This window comes from Daphnia magna, linkage group LG5, assembly GCF_020631705.1.
Source record: "Daphnia magna isolate NIES linkage group LG5, ASM2063170v1.1, whole genome shotgun sequence".
NCBI classification, from domain to species: Eukaryota; Metazoa; Arthropoda; class Branchiopoda; order Diplostraca; family Daphniidae; genus Daphnia; species Daphnia magna.
The window spans coordinates 7,906,567-7,922,539 of NC_059186.1; the positions used below are offsets into that span (position 1 = coordinate 7,906,567).

Consider the following 15,973-nt stretch of genomic DNA (forward strand, 5'->3'; position numbering starts at 1 on the left):
TTATTGGTTTTCTCGTTAAACCAGCCGTTTCAAAAATTAACGAAACAGTGCTGTTAGCGCAACAACTTAATTTAGGGTTTTTAAGGATTAAATCAAAAACTATAAGACGAATAGGAAAATAAACCTGATTTTCGTGATTTTCATTCAATTTTGATTCGAATTCATGTATTTTAAGCAAAATTTGAAATTTGGCCAAAAATGAAAAAGTGGGAAGGGTATAGCCTTCCCACTTTTGTCAAAATCTACCAAAAACGACATCTCTTGAAATTCTCCAAAAATCACACGGAATAATCGAAATTGAACGCTGATTTCGATTTAGTAATTGGTTTTCTCGTTAAACCAGCCGTTTCAAAAAATAACGAAACAGTGCTGTTAGCGCAACAACTTAATTTAGGGTTTTTAAGGATTAAATCAAAACTATAAGACCAATAGGAAAATAAACCTGATTTTCGTGATTTTCATTCAATTTTAATTCGAATTCATGTATTTTAAGCAAAATTTGAAATTTGGCCAAAAATGAAAAAGTGGGAAGGGTATAGCCTTCCCACTTTTGTCAAAATCTACCAAAAACGAAATCTCTTGAAATTCTCCAAAAATCACACGGAATAATCGAAATTGAACGCTGATTTCGATTTAGTAATTGGTTTTCTCGTTAAACCAGCCGTTTCAAAAATTAACGAAACAGTGCTGTTAGCGCAACAACTTAATTTAGGGTTTTTAAGGATTAAATCAAAAACTATAAGACCAATATGAAAATAAGCCTGATTTTCGTGATTTTCATTGAATTTTGATTCGAATTCATATATTTTAAGCAAAATTAGAAATTTGGCAAAAAATGAAAAAATGGGAAGGGTAAAGCCTTCCCACTTTTGTCAAAATCTACCAAAAACGACATCTCTTGAAATTCTCCAAAAATCACATGGAATAATCGAAATTGAACGCTGATTTCGATTTAGTAATTGGTTTTCTCGTTAAACCAGCCGTTTCAAAAATTAACGAAACAGTGCTGTTAGCGCAACAACTTAATTTAGGGTTTTTAAGGATTAAATCAAAAACTATAAGACCAATATGAAAATAAGACTGATATTCGTGATTTTCATTCAATTTTGATTCGAATTCATGTATTTTAAGCAAAATTAGAAATTTGGCCAAAAATGAAAAAATGGGAAGGGTATAGCCTTCCCTCTTTTGTCAAAATCTACCAAAAACGACATCTCTTCAAATTCTCCAAAAATCACAAGGAATAATCGAAATTGAACGCTGATTTCGATTTAGTAATTGGTTTTCTCGTTAAACCAGCCGTTTCAAAAATTAACGAAACAGTGCTGTTAGCGCAACAACTTAATTTAGGGTTTTTAAGGATTAAATCAAAAACTATAAGACCAATAGGAAAATAAACCTGATTTTCGTGATTTTCATTCAATTTTGATTCGAATTCATGTATTTTAAGCAAAATTTGAAATTTGGCCAAAAATGAAAAAGTGGGAAGGGTATAGCCTTCCCACTTTTGTCAAAATCTACCAAAAACGACATCTCTTGAAATTCTCCAAAAATCACACGGAATAATCGAAATTGAACGCTGATTTCGATTTAGTTATTGGTTTTCTCGTTAAACCAGCCGTTTCAAAAATTAACGAAACAGTGCTCTTAGCGCAACAACTTAATTTAGGGTTTTTAAGGATTAAATCAAAAACTATAAGGCCAATAGGAAAATAAACCTGATTTTCGTGATTTTCATTCAATTTTGATTCGAATTCATGTATTTTAAGCAAAATTTGAAATTTGGCCAAAAATGAAAAAGTGGGAAGGGTATAGCCTTCCCACTTTTGTCAAAATCTACCAAAAACGACATCTCTTGAAATTCTCCAAAAATCACACGGAATAATCGAAATTGAACGCTGATTTCGATTTAGTTATTGGTTTTCTCGTTAAACCAGCCGTTTCAAAAATTAACGAAACAGTGCTGTTAGCGCAACAACTTAATTTAGGGTTTTTAAGGATTAAATCAAAAACTATAAGACCAATAGGAAAATAAACCTGATTTTCGTGATTTTCATTCAATTTTGATTCGAATTCATGTATTTTAAGCAAAATTTGAAATTTGCCCAAAAATGAAAAAGTGGGAAGGGTATAGCCTTCCCACTTTTGTCAAAATCTACCAAAAACGACATCTCTTGAAATTCTCCAAAAATCACACGGAATAATCGAAATTGAACGCTGATTTCGATTTAGTTATTGGTTTTCTCGTTAAACCAGCCATTTCAAAAATTAACGAAACAGTGCTGTTAGCGCAACAACTTAATTTAGGGTTTTTAAGGATTAAATCAAAAACTATAAGACCAATATGAAAATAAGCCTGATTTTCGTGATTTTCATTCAATTTTGACTCGAATTCATGTATTTTAAGCAAAATTAGAAATTTGGCCAAAAATGAAAAAATGGGAAGGGTAAAGCCTTCCCACTTTTGTCAAAATCTACCAAAAACGACATCTCTTGAAATTCTCCAAAAATCACACGGAATAATCGAAATTGAACGCCGATTTCGATTTAGTTATTGGTTTTCTCGTTAAACCAGCCGTTTCAAAAATTAACGAAACAGTGCTGTTAGCGCAACAACTTAATTTAGGGTTTTTAAGGATTAAATCAAAAACTATAAGACCAATAGGAAAATAAACCTGATTTTCGTGATTTTCATTCAATTTTGATTCGAATTCATCTATTTTAAGCAAAATTTGAAATTTGGCCAAAAATGAAAAAGTGGGAAGGGTATAGCCTTCCCACTTTTGTCAAAATCTACCAAAAACGACATCTCTTGAAACTCTCCAAAAATCACACGGAATAATCGAAATTGAACGCTGATTTCGATTTAGTTATTGGTTTTTTCGTTAAACCAGCCGTTTCAAAAATTAACGAAACAGTGCTGTTAGCGCAACAACTTAATTTAGGGTTTTTAAGGATTAAATCAAAAACTATAAGACCAATAGGAAAATAAACCTGATTTTCGTGATTTTCATTCAATTTTGATTCGAATTCATGTATTTTAAGCAAAATTTGAAATTTGGCCAAAAATGAAAAAGTGGGAAGGGTATAGCCTTCCCACTTTTGTCAAAATCTACCAAAAATGACATCTCTTGAAATTCTCCAAAAATCACACGGAATAATCGAAATTGAACGCTGATTTCGATTTAGTTATTGGTTTTCTCGTTAAACCAGCCGTTTCAAAAATTAACGAAACAGTGCTGTTAGCGCAGCAACTTAATTTACGGTTTTTAAGGATTAAATCAAAAACTATAAGACCAATAGGAAAATAAACCTGATTTTCGTGATTTTCATTCAATTTTGATTCGAATTCATGTATTTTAAGCAAAATTTGAAATTTGGCCAAAAATGAAAAAGTGGGAAGGGTATAAGGGTATAGCCTTCCCACTTTTGTCAAAATCTACCAAAAACGACATCTCTTGAAATTCTCCAAAAATCACACGGAATAATCGAAATTGAACGCTGATTTCGATTTAGTAATTGGTTTTCTCGTTAAACCAGCCGTTTCAAAAATTAACGAAACAGTGCTGTTAGCGCAACAACTTAATTTAGGGTTTTTAAGGATTAAATCAAAAACTATAAGACGAATAATAAAATAAACCTGATTTTCGTGATTTTCATTCAATTTTCATTCGAATTCATGTATTTTAAGCAAAATTTGAAATTTGGCCAAAAATGAAAAAGTGGGAAGGGTATAGCCTTCCCACTTTTGTCAAAATCTACCAAAAACGACATCTCTTGAAATTCTCCAAAAATCACACGGAATAATCGAAATTGAACGCTGATTTCGATTTAGTTATTGGTTTTCTCATTAAACCAGCCGTTTCAAAAATTAACGAAACAGTGCTGTTAGCGCAACAACTTAATTTAGGGTTTTTAAGGATTAAATCAAAAACTATAAGACCAATAGGAAAATAGACCTGATTTTCGTGATTTTCATTCAATTTTCATTCGAATTCCTGTATTTTAAGCAAAATTTGAAATTTGGCCAAAAATGAAAAAGTGGGAAGGGTATAGCCTTCCCACTTTTGTCAAAATCTACCAAAAACGACATCTCTTGAAATTCTCCAAAAATCACACGGAATAATCGAAATTGAACGCTGATTTCGATTTAGTTATTAATTTTATCGTTAAACCAGCCGTTTCAAAAATTAACGAAACAGTGCTGTTAGCGCAACAACTTAATTTAGGGTTTTTAAGGATTAAATCAAAACTATAAGACCAATAGGAAAATAAACCTGATTTTCGTGATTTTCATTCAATTTTGATTCGAATTGATGTATTTTAAGCAAAATTAGAAATTTGGCCAAAAATGAAAAAGTGGGAAGGGTATAGCCTTCCCACTTTTGTCAAAATCTACCAAAAACGACATCTCTTGAAATTCTCCAAAAATCACACGGAATAATCGAAATTGAACGCTGATTTCGATTTAGTTATTGGTTTTCTCGTTAAACCAGCCGTTTCAAAAATTAACGAAACAGTGCTGTTAGCGCAACAACTTAATTTAGGGTTTTTAAGGATTAAATCAAAAACTATAAGACCAATAGGAAAATAAACCTGATTTTCGTGATTTTCATTCAATTTTCATTCGAATTCATGTATTTTAAGCAAAATTTGAAATTTGGCCAAAAATGAAAAAGTGGGAAGGGTAGCCTTCCCACTTTTGTCAAAATCTACCAAAAACGACATCTCTTGAAATTCTCCAAAAATCACACGGAATAATCGAAATTGAACGCTGATTTCGATTTAGTTATTGGTTTTCTCGTTAAACTAGCCGTTTCAAAAATTAACGAAACAGTGCTGTTAGCGCAACAACTTAATTTAGGGTTTTTAAGGATTAAATCAAAAACTATAAGACCAATATGAAAATAAGCCTGATTTTCGTGATTTTCATTCAATTTTGATTCGAATTCATGTATTTTAAGCAAAATTAGAAATTTGGCCAAAAATGAAAAAGTGGGAAGGGTATAGCCTTCCCACTTTTGTCAAAATCTACCAAAAACGACATCTCTTGAAATTCTCCAAAAATCACACGGAATAATCGAAATTGAACGCTGATTTCGATTTAGTTATTGGTTTTCTCGTTAAACCAGCCGTTTCAAAAATTAACGAAACAGTGCTGTTAGCGCAACAACTTAATTTAGGGTTTTTAAGGATTAAATCAAAAACTATAAGACCAATAGGAAAATAAACCTGATTTTCGTGATTTTCATTCAATTTTCATTCGAATTCATGTATTTTAAGCAAAATTTGAAATTTGGCCAAAAATGAAAAAGTGGGAAGGGTATAGCCTTCCCACTTTTGTCAAAATCTACCAAAAACGACATCTCTTGAAATTCTCCATAAATCACACGGAATAATCGAAATTGAACGCTGATTTCGATTTAGTTATTGGTTTTCTCGTTAAACCAGCCGTTTCAAAAATTAACGAAACAGTGCTGTTAGCGCAACAACTTAATTTAGGGTTTTTAAGGATTAAATCAAAAACTATAAGACCAATAGGAAAATAAACCTGATTTTCGTGATTTTCATTCAATTTTGATTCGAATTCATGTATTTTAAGCAAAATTTGAAATTTGGCCAAAAATGAAAAAGTGGGAAGGGTATAAGCCTTCCCACTTTTGTCAAAATCTACCAAAAACGACATCTCTTGAAATTCTCCAAAAATCACACGGAATAATCGAAATTGAACGCTGATTTCGATTTAGTTATTGGTTTTCTCGTTAAACCAGCCGTTTCAAAAATTAACGAAACAGTGCTGTTAGCGCAACAACTTAATTTAGGGTTTTTAAGGATTAAATCAAAAACTATAAGACCAATATGAAAAAAAGCCTGATTTTCGTGATTTTCATTCAATTTTGATTCGAATTCATGTATTTTAAGCAAAATTAGAAATTTGGCCAAAAATGAAAAAGTGGGAAGGGTATAGCCTTCCCACTTTTGTCAAAATCTACCAAAAACGACATCTCTTGAAATTCTCCAAAAATCACACGGAATATTCGAAATGGAACGTTGATTTCGATTTAGTTATTGGTTTTCTCGTTAAACCAGCCGTTTCAAAAACTAACGAAACAATGCTGTTAGCGCAACAACTTAATTTAGGGTTTTTAAGGATTAAATCAAAAACTATAAGACCAATAGGAAAATAAATGTGATTTTCGTGATTTTCATTCAATTTTGATTCGAATTCATGTATTTTAAGCAAAATTAGAAATTTGGCCAAAAATGAAAAAGTGGGAAGGGTATAGCCTTCCCACTTTTGTCAAAATCTACCAAAAACGACATCTCTTGAAATTCTCCAAAAATCACACGGAATAATCGAAATTGAACGCTGATTTCGATTTAGTTATTGGTTTTATCGTTAAACCAGCCGTTTCAAAAATTAACGAAACAGTGCTGTTAGCGCAACAACTTAATTTAGGGTTTTTAAGGATTAAATCAAAAACTATAAGACCAATAGGAAAATAAACCTGATTTTCGTGATTTTCATTCAATTTTGATTCGAATTCATGTATTTTAAGCAAAATTTGAAATTTGGCCAAAAATGAAAAAGTGGGAAGGGTATAGCTTTCCCACTTTTGTCAAAATCTACCAAAAACGACATCTCTTGAAATTCTCCAAAAATCACACGGAATAATCGAAATTGAACGCTGATTTCGATTTAGTTATTGGTTTTATCGTTAAACCAGCCGTTTCAAAAATTAACGAAACAGTGCTGTTAGCGCAACAACTTAATTTAGGGTTTTTAAGGATTAAATCAAAAACTATAAGACCAATAGGAAAATAAACCTGATTTTCGTGATTTTCATTCAATTTTGATTCGAATTCATGTATTTTAAGCAAAATTTGAAATTTGGCCAAAAATGAAAAAGTGGGAAGGGTATAGCCTTCCCACTTTTGTCAAAATCTACCAAAAACGACATCTCTTGAAATTCTCCAAAAATCAGACGGTATAATCGAAATTGAACGCTTATTTCGATTTAGTCATTGGTTTTCTCTTTAGACTAGCCGTTTAAAAAATTAACGAAAACAGTTCTGTTAGCGCACCAACTTCATTTATGGTTTTTAAAATGTAAATGAAAAACTATAAGACCAATAGAAAAATAAACCTGATTTCCGTGATTTTCATTCAATTCTGAATCTAAATTATGTATTTTACCACTCACTAATACTCATACTCTTCTTTCTTCTTACCAGGCTTCAGCATCACTCAGAGGATGACCAACATCAATGTTTCTTTTTACTTTCTTTGCAAGACACTTGTTGGTTTCAGACATCAATGCCTCTAATATTCCTGTCCACACAAAGCAGGAAAAGCTTCTTGGCTCAAGGGTCATCTCAAGCAAGTCCAAAGTCATAAACTTCCGAGAGAAGAATTTTTTTTACCGTCTAATACTATAAATAATAAAAATTTAGCTAATATTGTCACACGAGTTGTATTTGGACAAGAACAAACGAATACAACAAGTGATGACATCAATTCTAGACAATGGTTTAACTCAAACAAAAGGGATAACCATTACCAAAAGTTGGAGAAGCGTCTGAAGACCTCTTGGGAAACCAGGGAACTCCTCTTACGGAGCCCAGCTCCGGGAGCTCACCCGATGGAGACTCATCTAACGCAGATTCGGGGCAGCGTTTTATACCGTCGCGCGAATTACTCCCCTTCCGGACTGCATATCTGCGTATCTTTCTTAGAGCGGACTTCTCCCGATAATTTCTTCACCACGATCGCAGCGTTGTCCAAGGAGCGGATGACTCATCTCTGTGAAGAGATAACCAATCTCCCTTTTCACCCGCGACAATATCAACATGCCATAGAGTTGTATGTTAAAGCAAACTGCAAACTAAAAATACTGTTGATAGGTTTTTTTATGCCTATTTATACAAACCAGCATTGTTTAGTTCAGGATAGAAGGGCAGAAATTCTCAATATTTTCCATTGGAATGTTTTCTCTGGGATTGATGTATTCACGATGCACACTGTGTGTAAAGCTGCTGATAGTGACCATACCTGAAGAAACACATTAATAATGAAGGTGTGTGCAAAAGCAGAATCCTTGTGGTTGGCATGAAGATATGGCAAATTTATATCTAGTCGAAGAAAAACCATGGATATAAATTTAAAAATAACAGTAATTAAAATGCAACATGTGATAAACAAAAGATACGCTCAAAAAGTCTAAACTATTCTCAGATAGAATGTGTTGTTTACCGCTGACTAATTATATTGTTGCAATTGCACTGTTTGTTTGTCTCGAGTCACATGTAACTCATTCCACGGTTGGAGATGCAAGATTAATTGTTGAAGGAAAAAATACTGCTAAAACAAAACAAAGTCCTTGAGGCACTCAAGGACTTCACCTAGCTGCCAACAAAGTGAGACATTATGGCATGACTAATTGGATAATGCCTTAAATACCTTTATTAATCAATACGCTCACCAACGGAGCTTTGTTATTGTGCAACGCTCATCGAGGTGCAAACACGCGTACACTTCCAACGTGCGTGTCAAGATCTCGTCAAGTTGTCATTCATTAACTATACAATGCTGATCGAAATCGGCCTAACAATCGATCGATAAATTCAATATGTTGTAGACTCCTCCTCCCTTGAAGGCGTCGTCTATCGAAATCGCTACATGGCAGTACAAGTTGTTTATTTATTTGCTAAATAAACGGACAACTATTAAAAAGTGGATCAAACGGCGTTCCGTAGTTGCCCCTTTTTATGTTGACGACCATGATCGAAACAATGGAGCTCACACGGCCTGTGAAAAAACCTGTCCGTTGCCGGGCGACGCACAAAGCCTCGCCTTGAAAAATAACTTCGCGGCCTGATTTTTCCCTATCTTCATGACCGACGCGCCATCTCTCTGAAAAAAATCTCCAGAAATGTCGAGTCGCTCTTAGATTGCTCCGCATTCCTTTATTGTTGAGCCGATAATTGACAGGACCCCTTCGTTAATCTCCGCGTTATCTCCTCTACAACACGACGTCAAGTTTTGCGACGCAGCATCTAAAATAAGAAAACGTATAAAGGATACGTACGAGACCCTGAAATCGACTCGAGTTGGCTGACTAAACTGCTCCACACTCCTTCGTCGTTCAGCCGATAAAAACGGGGACTCGACCGGGAGCTGCTGCGTTATTTCCTCTACAAATGGAGACCAATCTCAGCGGCACAGCATCTTAAAAAAAAAAAACGAACGAAAGATTAGTGCGGACACCCCTGAAATCGCCGCGCCATCAGCGCCATCTCTGGGGTAAAGTCTCAGAAAAAGTGTCGGTCGATCCACCGGTCGTTGTAGAAAGGTAAGGGTGCCTGTATCAGGGGGTTGGGAAATGCGAGTTTTGATAGAATCCCTATCGGGAAATTTCCTGCGAATGTGCTAATCAAACTTATCGATATAGATTGATTTCGTAGCCCATGATGAGATTCCATACTCGGCAGGAAGTAGCGACGACATTTATGCCCATACGTGCCCATATAAAAGCTAGAGGGATGTTTGTAGCCACCGAACGCACAGGTAATGTTGAAAATACACATGTTCCTAAGTACCGAAAAATGTTTATTCTACCTTTATTTGTTCCAGAGGATTTGTCAACTTCTGATGTTGTAGCGCGTATCGTCAAGGACTACGATGTTTATGTTCGACAAAATTTGGCGCGTGGGTACTCTGCAAGACAACTAAACGTTGGTTATATCAAAGTAAGTTTTATCTAGCAATAGCAATATATGGTTTCTGGATTCAAAGCTTAAAGTTGGTGGCAGGAAAAAACCTTTCGCTTACAAAACAAAATGGATGAACTGAAAAACAAGGGCAAAAAAGTCATTGAAAATATCGGAGAAAAAAGACAAGATTTAATCCAGAAATGGGAAGACAAGTCGAAGGAGTTCATCGGCAATTTTTTGCTTCTGTTTGGACGTGAAGGAAGAATCGTAATTTTCCCTGTTTTGAATGAGGGTTGATAAAGTGTGTATATTTGTCTATATCATTTCCAATTACAGTCCCACTTTTGGAATGAGGGAAAAGGGCGAATCCGGCAAGCGCTGTCACCTCCTTCGAGTCCACCTCGCAGTCTCAACGCATCATCGTCTTCACGTCGTCATTACGATTTAGGGTGGATTTTAAAAAGTTAGCCGTAAAAGACGAGGCATTATTTTTAACTTTGTTTTTCAGCCCACCAACAAAGATGGTGCTGTACGAAGAATGTGCTGATTATTCAAGCGATGACGGTAGTGGTGGTTCGAGCCGAGACGAAACGGGTGATGACGAGGTTGACGAAAGTCGCCATGACGGAAAAACTCTCGAAAAAGCTGGCGATGTAGCTGAAACATGATGCTGAAAATATGATTATGAAACACACGTCATTTTATTCTTTCTTTCTCTGTGACAGTTATGGGCAAGGCTATATTTTTCTTCTCTGTTTACCCTCCCTCCCTTTTGAGTATCTTCCGCCAATCCCCCCCTTCCCCTATTTATTACGTCAGATTTCTTCCGCCCGAATTTCTTTTATTTCCTCTTTTCTTTCTCCTATTCCCCCAAGATATTCTAGAAGGAGTCACAAGTGTATATGGTAGTTTATTCTCCTACCATGAGCGGCGCCATCTGGAGCGTCTCGACGCCGCTGAGATTACATTCACCCTCCGCAGTGCCAGTGCTTCCCTTTTCTTTTTATAATATAGTACACAGTAATTGAACTAATCAAGTCCCCACTGCCATACACTAACCTTGGAACAAGCCTCCTCTTTGGCTTTTTTTTTTAAGGGGATGTTTAAAAAAAAAGAATCCAATCCCGCTGAGCTTCCACTGAATGTAGAGGCGCTCGCTAATGACCCTCAACATCCCCGTGTTGATTGATTTTCGAGGAGTTGGGGGAGGGAAAGAGGAAACATTCTTTTTGTCATTGGAGTAGAGGAGAATAAGCAAAAGTTTTACTGATTAGCTCATAATGACGTAATTCAACTTTGAAAAATTCTGCTTGACGATATGATAAATGCCGTCAGAGTTTTTATGATAAGAAGTACATGTTGATAAGAGAGTCCCGTTTGTGTTTTAAGGCAGGCAGATCAACATGGCGTTTTGGAAAAAGTGGACGGAAGAAGTTTGGCTCGCTCCGAAGGAGGAAGATGATGGCGTCGTGCAAAAACAGCCAGTCCAGCCAAAGAGAAAGAAGAAAGCGAAAGTCGTCCAGCAAGAAGATTACGGGGAACCCATCGAAGATGTTCCGATTAAAAAAACAAGTAAATATTTAATTTTATGTGTACACAGAAATCGGTGACGTCATCTAATTTTTGATGTCAGAACCGACAATCAAGGATTACTTGCTGCTGGATAGCCGCATCCGCGTGTTTTACGTCGTCGTTCTTTGCGCTTTCCTTGGCCTTATCTTCCCCACGGCCATCAGTTATTACCTAGGTGAGTATCAAGCCGACCTGGGCAATTGCAACACACCAACGCTAAACAGGTAAATGAATTTGAGCTCATACGCAGATAACTCAGCCCCCCCCCCTCACGATTTATCTACTGCAGTTTTATTATTTGACGTCCACTTCAAACGGATTCCTCATTTTCGTTATTGAATTTTCATTTTCCTCTTCGTCATTTCCTTTGATTTCTGTTTATTCCACGTCTCGCCAATAATAAAAAAGAAGAAGAAAAAGAGGGATGGATCGATGACATTATTGTCCATTATATCGAGAACACCCTAAGCTTATGATCCATTTTACGGCTGAGTTGTTCCTTTGAAAAGATCTTTTCCCCTTTCCGTTCTTTGTAATGACAACGAGATCCTTAAAAACGGCGAGAAAAAAAGGCCAAACTGTCATGTCATGGACAAAAGAATCAATAAAAAAAATAATAATAATAAATTTCTCAGATTCGAGTGCATGTCGGGGTCGTCTGTTGCGCTGACGCAATCCAGTTGTGAAGCAGCTGGATGTTGCTGGGATTCAGGATCTGGAACACCGAAATGTTATCACAACAATCCTACCAGGTACACCTACAAGGTGGACGATATTGTAGAAGATTCGGATTACAAGATCATTGTCGACGTGAGTCCAGAGCGTCGCCAGACGGACATGTTCGGTAACACGATGCCGGCCGCCAGAGTCATCGTTAGGGCCGTCAACCGCGATCATCTCATCGTCCAGATGATCGCACCCGGCCAATACGAAGACACGTTCCGCCTGATGACAGAAGACGAACGCACGCCATTCAGCCAAACGGATTTCCAAGTCAGCGTTTCGATGGAAAAGAGGAAGTCCTTTGCTGTCGTCGTCAGACGGGCCAGCACGGGTGACGTGCTCTTCGATACGTCTTACGGTCCGTTAGCCATCACTGAAGAGTACGTCGAAATGTCGACCACCGTGCCCAGCGAATACATTTACGGACTCGGTCAGGGAGAACGACGACAATCCTTCAAGCGTAATTTCGTTAATTACGGCAAAACAGCGTTGCACAATCGACAGGGAGCTGATAGTTATCATCCGTTTTTCATGGCCGTCAGTGCGGGCAGCGGCTTGTTTCATGGCGTTTTCTGGGATAATTCTTATCCGCTGGAAGTGCAGTTTTCTCCTGTTCCGGCTGTTTCATTCCGATCCATGGGAGGTAGTGGAGTGTTTCACCTTTTGGCCGGATCGACTCCATCGGCTGTTTCGCATCAATTCACTCGTGACGTTATCGGGCTGCCGAATCCGTTGCCGCCATTCTGGTCCTTGGGTTTCCACTTGTGTCGCGAGAATGATGACCCTACAGTTGGACGAAAAACGCTGGAACAAATGCTTGCGTCCAGTATCGGTTTCGATTCGGATTGCATCGATTTGCGATTATCCGGCCCTGGAATGGGCGCCGTCGACCAGCAAAGCTTTCCGCAGGCTGCAAATGATCGCGAATGGCTTCGAAATTCAGGCAAGAAGTTTATCTTAGCCCAACCACCTCACGTCCTGGACATTGACCAGTTTCCCGACAATTCCTGGATCCTCCGCAATCGAGCGGTTAATAGCTCAACCGCCGAAGATTACGAGACGGGACTTCGTTTGGAAACAGCCGTCCACTACCCGAGTTATCCTTTAGTCAACGAGCTATCGGACTTGTATGACTCAATGCTGCAGCCGGAAGGATTTAATTTGATCGACAATTGGCCATCCAACGAGAACAAATCAACGTGTTCCGATCGTCCGAGAACGTTCACTCCTGAACGGATCCGTTCCAGCATTACCAACAACACGATTTGCCTCGACGCGTTCCATCCGACCCAACAACTGGAACACGTAGCTGTTCACAATCATTACGGCATCCAGCACTTGAAAGCCTTCGTGGATCAAGCGTACGGTTATCCGTTTCTCTATTTGAACCGGGCATCCGCTTTAGGTAATCTTGGACGCGCAGGATATCCCGGTGATGACTATACTGCTAACTGGGCTTCCATGAAAATGGCACTCGTCCAGGTATTTATCTTTGCTTTTTCTTCCGCCTTCCGGTTTGACTCGGTTCCAATTTGGATACCATCCAAAGCAACGCCTCCATTTTCTTGTAGTTTCATTTGTTTTTTCTTCTTTTTTCTTTTAGGTAATGGAAATGGGTCTGTTTGGAGTGGCGTTATCCGGCTCGCCCATCTGCGGAGTCTACAACAGTAGCACCATCATCGACAATTTGGCGGAAGTTAAAGAGGAACAGTTGTGCACACGTTGGTATCAAATGGGATTGCTTTTACCATTTGCCCATTCAATGACCAAGTTAAATCACCGGGCCCGTTCACCAGTAGACTGGTCCCTGAACACGCAAAGGATTTTGGCTAGCTACATCCAGCTGCGTTACAAACTGCTGTCTTATTTTTATACCCTTTTCTACGAGGTGAAATCAATTGAAAATGTTTTCATTTTCAAAATAATTCATCTCCATTTTAACAACGTGTTGTAATTGTTTGTTGTTTTCCAGGCCAGCATGCAAGGAACACCTGTGGTTCGCCCGCTGTGGTACCAATTCCCGCGTGATAATCAAACCTATCTACTGAGTGAGCAGTTTATGATTGGTGGGAGTCTTATGGTCTGCCCCGTCATGGTGCAAGACGATACAGAAACCAGCATACCCATCTCGATCTATTTTCCGTCCGGCACTTGGTTAGTGAACATTGAATAATGTCTGCATTATTTGCTGGCCAGTGCTGCGCATCTCTTTTATGGCCGATTTCGTCGTTTTACTACTATCTGCACACTTTTCTTTTAAAGGTACGACTATTACACTGGAGACTGGATTCATTCCGGCGATGGAGAGAGAACGACCGTCACAACCGGACTCAATCATCTCAACATGTTTATCCTGAACGGTTCCGTTTTCACTACGCAGGTACGGCAGAGTGTCCGTGCAAAGTTCTTTTGTAATCATCGTCGACAATCTTCTTCGCTCTATGTCGTCGGTATTACGGAATGATGTTGACCTTATATTGACCATCAAACGTTTTATAGGAGCCGGGATCTTCTGCTGAGCAAACGCGTTTGAATTCTTACACAGTGACGGTTGGTTTCCCAATCTCGTCGAATGTTACAGGATGGCTCTACGTTGACGATGGAAAGGGGGGCGACAAACCCGCTCAAGATTTAATTCGATTCGTTTTTACTAGCGATACATTCACCATGGAGCGGGTTAATTTCGAATTTCTAGGATCAAAAGACATTTCGACTGTCGTTGATCGTGTTCGCATATTGGGTTTCGAGTTAAAGAATGAGCAAGTCTCTCCCGAGGCCAGCTATAACCCTTACACAAAAATTCTTGAATTCAATCAACTCAACTTTGATTGGCATGTAAGCGATGTCTATAGTCTAAAATTCGTCATCAAGCCGTAAATCTTTTATATTTTCAAATAATTAATTCTATGGTTTTTTGTATTTCTTCGCTTTTTTGTAAAATTGTAGTGCAAAAAAAAAATTCGCAAAATAATTCGTTATCAATTGGGATTTTTACATTTTACGACCACTTCCAATTAACTTTGCACTAGTCTTTGTTTTCAGAAAAAAGGAACGGAGCAACACGATGAGGTTTTACTCACGGTTTAAAACTTTGGATTTTTTCTATTGGATTAAAAATGATGGGAATGACAATTCATTAAAACGATGAGTGGTATGATAGATGATTACGACGTTTAAGATAATGGAAGGTCAAAAAGACCTCTTCGTCAAAGAAGCATCATCAAGTACGATCGGTGTTTCTTATCCAAACACGAATAGACGGTTTCTTCGTTTTTTTAAATATTCAAAATCGAAAACGAAGAAAAGAAAAAAACAAAACAAACTGTCCCCTAATCAGAAACATCAGTCAACTTTCTGATGTCATTTGATGAGAAACACAGCAAGAAGTAATTACATCAAGTTTCTGTTGATCAACAAAGAGAAAGGTTTTTCGAAAGAAAAATAAAACTTTTTCACTTAAAGATAAACAGTTTCAATACTGTTTACAAAACAAATAAATTAAGCAAGTGCAGAGTCAGTGACTGTGAAGCACCTCTGTCTAATGAAAACTATCTAATACATCTAGGAAATATCATCCTAGTGATATTAAAACATTTTGTCTGTACCGGGTATGACAATACTAATTCATTTTGAAAGAATTTCAGAAGCTAAAACTGTCAGCAAACCAATTGTTTCTTCAAAACTTGCAGAAGTTGGATTGTCATCATGTGATCTGGTGATTCCATGATCAAATAGATCCATTTTTGGATGGTGTTGAGGTATTTCAGAGTTGTTTTGGTACACATATTTTGTTAAATCTAAAAGCTACAATTTTTTTAGGTTTGACATCAATCTGGTTTGTACAATTTCACTTAGTCATAGTTTTCTGTATAATTCAATAACAATTAATTTGTTTGGTTGTTAAAGCAAAAACAAAAACAAATCCAACTTGATCATCAGCGACCAACCATTGTGACCCTGGGGT

The 15,973-nt window shown here is 37.3% G+C and overlaps 1 protein-coding gene, 1 long non-coding RNA gene and 1 pseudogene across 5 annotated transcripts; 2 read left to right on the top strand and 1 right to left on the bottom strand.

The window, feature by feature from the left end:
- Positions 1 to 7,746: 7,746 nt before the first annotated feature.
- On the bottom strand, positions 7,747 to 8,719 carry LOC123472253. Of its 4 annotated transcripts, none has more exons than XR_006646602.1 (4): positions 8,462 to 8,719; positions 8,255 to 8,407; positions 7,932 to 8,133; positions 7,747 to 7,804 (listed from the first exon to the last, which is right to left on the bottom strand). It is a non-coding gene; the product is annotated as an uncharacterized LOC123472253 (long non-coding RNA). The 4 variants fall into 4 exon arrangements; XR_006646604.1 differs by having other exon boundaries at positions 7,932 to 8,053; positions 8,462 to 8,717; XR_006646601.1 differs by having other exon boundaries at positions 7,767 to 7,827.
- Positions 8,720 to 9,452: 733 nt separating this feature from the next.
- On the top strand, positions 9,453 to 10,783 carry LOC116923953 (annotated as a pseudogene).
- Positions 10,784 to 11,088: 305 nt separating this feature from the next.
- On the top strand, positions 11,089 to 14,980 carry LOC116922786 (maltase-glucoamylase, intestinal). The gene is made up of 7 exons (XM_032929207.2): positions 11,089 to 11,286; positions 11,348 to 11,510; positions 11,922 to 13,491; positions 13,613 to 13,897; positions 13,982 to 14,163; positions 14,272 to 14,389; positions 14,509 to 14,980. Exons 1-7 carry the CDS (start codon positions 11,118 to 11,120, stop codon positions 14,884 to 14,886), a joined length of 2,865 nt encoding a protein of 954 aa, XP_032785098.2. The 5' UTR covers positions 11,089 to 11,117; the 3' UTR covers positions 14,887 to 14,980.
- Positions 14,981 to 15,973: the final 993 nt, after the last annotated feature.